Below are 6,108 nucleotides of genomic sequence, written 5' to 3' on the forward strand. Positions count from 1 at the left end.
TACTTGAAAATATTTATTTAGGTACATATCATAAACATTGCAAAACATATGTATAAAGTAAAACAAATATAAAGTATAAAGGTTATGATTTTGTTGAAAGTCAAGATGACTTTAAAGTCAGAAAGAACAATAAAATCTCACATCTACAACTAAATCTGAGAATAAATAAAGACATTTAGAAAGGCATGTTTTGCTCAGGAAATGAAGCAAGAGCAGAGATTTAAGTCACTGTGAAGCTGGAAAACAAGAGCTTGAACTCTTGACAATATGATGATGATACTCTACTGCTTCAGCGACAGCCAGGCCACTTTCGATCAGTACATTGTTTAGTTTTAGTCTTTACAGTGTGGTAAGTCACAATATTAACACTTTTTAACACTTTTTATCTGGTGACTGGTCAAGTAGAAAAATCTGGATTGAAATAAAAATACCTATACAACTTTAAAATCGAAAAATATCAATAACTTTTCCTCTTTCAGGTTTGTCTCATAGACATCTAAAGTAGAAAAGGAATACATTTGAAGAATGGTGTGTTCAACACTGCATCATCTGCTACCTTCATATTCATCATATCAATACAGTCTACACATAACTTCACAGATGTGCATCAAGTGCATCTTTGAACTCTACACTGTATGTTGATATGTTAGTATATTAAATGCAGATTCGTTTGAGAGCAGCAGCTTACACACATAGGCAGGCTGGCAGACAGGCCAGTTTGGTTCAGGTTTTTGGCCTCCGTTTGAAGCGGCGTCAAGGTGAAGCATCGAACATCGGTAGTCCCAGCTCTCACTGCGTGGAGTCGGAGTCACTGGAGTCCAGGCTGGCTTGTGTGGGTGTGGGGGTGCAGCTGTGCTGGGCAGCTGGTGAACAGTGGAGGGCCTGCGTGCTCCGCCGCAAGTTCTCCAGGGACTGAAGGAAGGAGCGACGTGCCCTCTCCTCCTCCAGGGGTGAGGAACCTTCTTCTTCTACTTCTGCTATCTCAGCAAAGGTGACAGGCTGTGTTTTGAAGCGAGCCTCACGAGGTCGACGGGAGCGACTCTTGCCTCTTGCTGGGCCCTTGGGGACAGGCAGCTGCTGGGGGAACTCCTCCATTGCCGAGGCCATAAGGTGGGCCGGCAGGACATGGAACCCAGAGGCCTCCATAACCATCTGACGAACAGCAGCCATAGAACAGGAGTCCAAATTTGTATGAAACTAAATATAATTTGAATCAAAGGGTAACACTAGGTGCCAAAACAGTTTGAGTGACTTGTTGGAGTGTCCACTTGCCTTTCCTTGCTCTTCCTGGTGCACTTTCTTCCTAATTTAAGAAAATGCTCTGTGTCAGAGCAACAAAATAAGAGTCCATCCAAAGTCAAGCCAAACACTCCTCAAACTTCCACGTCCAGCTCGCTAAAGATGATCACGTTTAAGGAGATATCTGCTTTTAAGTTGCTATAGTTAGCCTGTCCTATTTACTTCTTGAAGTGAGTGCTGTTTCAATTCTGAGGTCTCTTTCCCCTGTGACAGTTTCTTGCACTGTTTGTGTGAATCTCTGCTGCTGAAGCTCCAGAACTCTCTTTTATAGTAGCTCTGCACCCTCTCTCTCTCTCTCTCCCTGTGTCTGCCAGGTCCCTCCCACTCCCCTCCTTCTCTCCCAGTCATGGTTCCGGCCTTCAGAATGGCCAGTCAGAGTCACCCCCCCAGAATAAACATGACAGAATAATATTTGTTTGTGTGTTAGGTTGTGTGTGTGTGTGTGTGTGTGTGTGTGTCTCACATTGAGATGTGGTAACATGGTTTGAGACATTCAGAGTGATTGTGCTGGTGAGAGATGAGGAGAAGACAGAGAAGAGAATTAGAACAGGGAGAAAAGTGGATCAAACCAAAAATGTCTAACTCCAGATTCAGGAACAGCTTGTCTTCAATTTTAAGAAACTGGTAGAAGTAACAAATGGAGGATAAAAAATGACAATCATTACATAAATATGGGATATGTGGCTTAATGGACCATGCAAAACATGGCAACCATCTCTGCTTAGTGTTCATGTTATCATGTAAATGTGACTACAGAACAAATAAACAGGAAGTTATTGCAGATCACGTGTTGGTGCAGCCACCTCATCTTTTATCTTGTGTATGTACAGTGATGCAGCCACACATGCGTATTTGCACACAGAGAAATAATAAACACCAGTGTATCATAACATGACAAATCCAGCTGTGTTTGGTGTCTTTAGACTGTGGGAAGAAACTAAAGCACCCTGAGGAACGCACATACAAAAGGGGAGATAATGCATCGCTGCTTTCAGGCACTATTATATTATATTCATCACAAAGTTGATGAATATAATATAATTCTTTGTCAACATCACCTTTAATTGTGCTATGGAATACCGATCTTTGTTTATCTTTGATGTGCCTTGTTTACCTCCTGTCTTTTATATTAAGCTGTTCATTGCATTACTAGTTCCTTCCTGTCCCACTACACATTGTGATGCCAAAACTGGGTGAATAAAAGACATTAAACTATGGTTCAAAATCAGAATGGCTATAAAACTGTCAGATAATAACAAACACAATTAAATAGGGACTTTGCTATCTGAATGCATCTGAGCCTGTAAAAATATAAATATGTCAATAAAGTAGTTTTTTAGTAGTAAATTATCAATAATTTAGAGTATAAAGCATATAACTATAGCACATGATATTCTGTGTAACATTTGTTTCTGAATACATTTGAATACTGAAAGTAAATATTCTTTTTGTAGCCGGACTTTTCAGATTTCAGAGATGAGAGAACAGGATGACACAAACACTAGACAGTCATTAGCAGTACCACCCCCGTCAACATGTCAGGTCATCTTAACTGTAACTGTAATGACTAAATTTATCAGTGTCACTGCTGACGGAGGCATGTCAGGGAAGGTGTTGGTGTAGATTGGTGGGGTCGTAACATTCACACTGCAGCTGACTGTGTGCCAATGCAAACTTTCCAAAATTCTCGACTGAAACATATGGTTTCCTATATAAACCAGAGATCAGCGAAAGAGACAGAGAAAGAGTCTACATTTTATTTCTAGGCTATAGGTGTAGTGTTATCATCTTACAGATACCTAAAGCAACATGGCACTAAAAAAGAGCTGTGTGTTTCTAAATGATAACACTGACCTACAACTGAAGGCCTGAAAGCAAAAGTTCAGCTCTGAGAACAGATTTAATGTAAAATGTGAAGCTGGTGATTCAGTTTCAAACCCAGGAAGATATTTGTCTCATGTTATGCACACTGATGCACAGACTATACATGAAAGCAGAGTGATAGATAAGTCAGTGACCTATACCTATAAATTGCGTCAGAATCTGTTACTACATTCAGCGCCGCAGTGGGCAAGGCAACGAGTACACAAACACCCAAAACTCAGGGGTAAACCCAAGCGTCACCCATCGTTTCTAATATTAACTTGACAAATCACCAACTGTGGCATGAACGTCGATCTATTGCACTGAGGTGACAAGTTTTTTTGCATTTCCTGGGCTTTCCTCTGTCGTAGTGTCTGAGTTTTCATGAGTGACGTTATGGCCTAAAAAGCCCCGGTCCATTCCACACATGACACCTCAGGAGGCTTAGACGAAGACCAGGTTATCCTGTTTCATGTCATACTGAGATGAGGCACACACACACACACACACAGTGGCATAGTAAATCATGGATATGAACTTGCAAATACACCCCCACACCCTGCCGCTCTATTTTGAGTTGATATAAGGTCACCCACCATCAAATCAGCAGCTGAGGTTCAAGTGACATCACATGACATTTTTGACTCATTTTTAACTGTGTGTATGTTTTTGAGCACGTGTGATGCCGTGTTGTCTTTGCCCACATGTCTAATATGTGGATACTTGATTTTTTTATTTTGTATCACAAATTTAAGTACATGCTTGCACGGAATGAGAAATTTAATGAGCACAAACTTTGTAGGCCAAAAGCTGTTTCTGTGTCCTTGGGGACAACTTGTTTTTCTAAAAGATCTTGCCAAGGCTGCAAATGCTGTACACAAGGACATAGTTTGGCAAAAACAATGATCCAGCAACCCTTAGCACTTCACTCGTTGTTTTTTAGTTGTTTAAATGCTCTGTCTCTTTATTAGATCCACATTTCTCCCTTCTTATTTGAATAACTAATGCATAGATTTTGTATTATATTCACAATATTATTAAAAGTACTCTATTATACAATTACAATTATAGCATCAAAATGTACTGAAAGGGTTCATATTATGTCACAAACTCAACATCTGATGTCAATGTAATATTGTATATTTTACTTCATACTCTTTGAAATTAAAAAATTTCAATCTGAGAACTATAATAATAGTATAATAGTAGGAAAGTAGACTGTAAAGTAGCATAAACTGGAAATACTCAACTACAATAAGTTATTTGTGCATTTTATTTGTATAAATATGTAATTACGTTAATAGAAAAATAAGAAGATTCTGGTGCTGTCTGCCCATTTGTTGTTTTTTATGGAACCACTGGAGTTGGTTTCTTATCTAGTCTATTTAGTAGGATTCACACATCCAGCTACTCTACACCTCAGTGCAAACTAAAGTCAATATAGCACAACTTCATATATATTACATACATATTAGCTTATCTTCTTTTAGGCAATGAAACGCTGTGTGTGATTCTGTCTGCTGCCTTGCTCCATCTTACTCGACTGCGTATCCTGTATCCAGCAGCTGATGGCATTTTGAGGAGAATACTTCCAGCTGGGACCAAGGGCAGAGGCAGCTGAGAAATAATCCCCACCAATCCTCTCCTTGATCACCTACACCACCCTTTTTTCATCTCAAACATCGACCGCGCCCAGACAGACGTACACACACAGGACAGTGTCTAGAAAAATTCAAATTGGGGGGTCCACACTGGGGCCCACAGTGGGCCACAAATTTTACCAATTTAAAGTCTTGCTTTTAGGAGATGATTAAATGTATATTATCACCAATTTCTTGGTGTAAGAAAGACCATAAATAAATAAATATATGTCACTCTTATGTCTGTGCATGTTTTTACAACCCCAGTAACCTTCCATAAAAAATTATAGTGTGACATAAAATATTAATAACATTAATTTAAATAAGGATTTATCATTTACAATATATAACAAATAATTCAGGCCTCAAATTTACATGTAATCCATGTTTTTTGTCTTTAAAGTTCATATTTTAAACTAATAAAACATTTACTTTAAGTGACATTACAGATGTATCTTGCAGTTATGAACACATAAAGAATTTTTACACAAATGTGCAGCTCTCCTGCTGTTTTACCTCTGACACAGTAGGTCAGTGTTATGTTTTCAAGACACTGTTATTACATAAGTCAATATTATCACTCAGATAAACCAGTTGTCCTAATTGTCCAGCACGAGGATCGAATTATTGGCATGAATCAAGCAAAGAAAACATCTAAGAAGATTACTCCATCAATTTACACTACAGGTGGGCATAAATTTTAAAGTTTTCCTTCCTTGATGAAATGGGCATTTTCCAAGATGACAATGTCAGGATAAATCAGGCTCAAATTGTAAAAGAGTGGTTCAGGGAGCAGGACACAACATTTTCACAGATTGATTGGCCACAACAGACTCCAGACCTTAACCCCACTGAGAATCTTTAGGATGTGCTGGAGAAGACTGGAGAAGAAGGAAGAAGGAATAAATGTTGTGACCGGGCAGAAGCTTATGTGTGCTGTAATCAAAGCTAAAGGTGGTCCAATGAAATATTAGAGTGTGTGACCTTTGTTTTTGGATGCACAGATTCATATTTACACTATAAGAAAAATGTGGCAGAAAGTGCTGCAGGCAGAACCAAACAATTAAAGGTTTTGGATCTTCTGTGTGTCCTGGATTTATTTATAATTGTATTTTATGTCATTGAGTACAGTTCTGTGGATCTGGGTGCAGTATTAGGTGGATGTGGTCATGGAAACACACATACACTCAGCTGTTCTTTATGATGAGGTTTACAATGCAGACAAAGCAACCAAGAACCCCAGCACCAACACCCAGCATGATCCTCTCTGCAAAAATACCTCCACCAGCCGACACTGTGGTGGCCT

At 39.1% G+C, this 6,108-nt stretch overlaps 1 protein-coding gene across 1 annotated transcript; it reads right to left on the minus strand.

Moving 5' to 3' along the window:
* c6h11orf96 (chromosome 6 C11orf96 homolog) lies at positions 1–1,549 on the minus strand. Its single transcript, XM_026364657.1, has 2 exons — positions 1,273–1,549; positions 1–1,152 (listed from the first exon to the last, which is right to left on the minus strand). The coding sequence occupies exon 2, from the start codon at positions 1,150–1,152 to the stop codon at positions 790–792; it is 363 nt and encodes a 120-aa protein (XP_026220442.1). The 5' UTR covers positions 1,273–1,549; the 3' UTR covers positions 1–789.
* Between the last annotated feature and the right edge of the window lie 4,559 nt (positions 1,550–6,108).

The sequence above is a fragment of the Anabas testudineus genome, chromosome 6, assembly GCF_900324465.2.
Source record: "Anabas testudineus chromosome 6, fAnaTes1.2, whole genome shotgun sequence".
Classification (NCBI taxonomy): domain Eukaryota; kingdom Metazoa; phylum Chordata; class Actinopteri; order Anabantiformes; family Anabantidae; genus Anabas; species Anabas testudineus.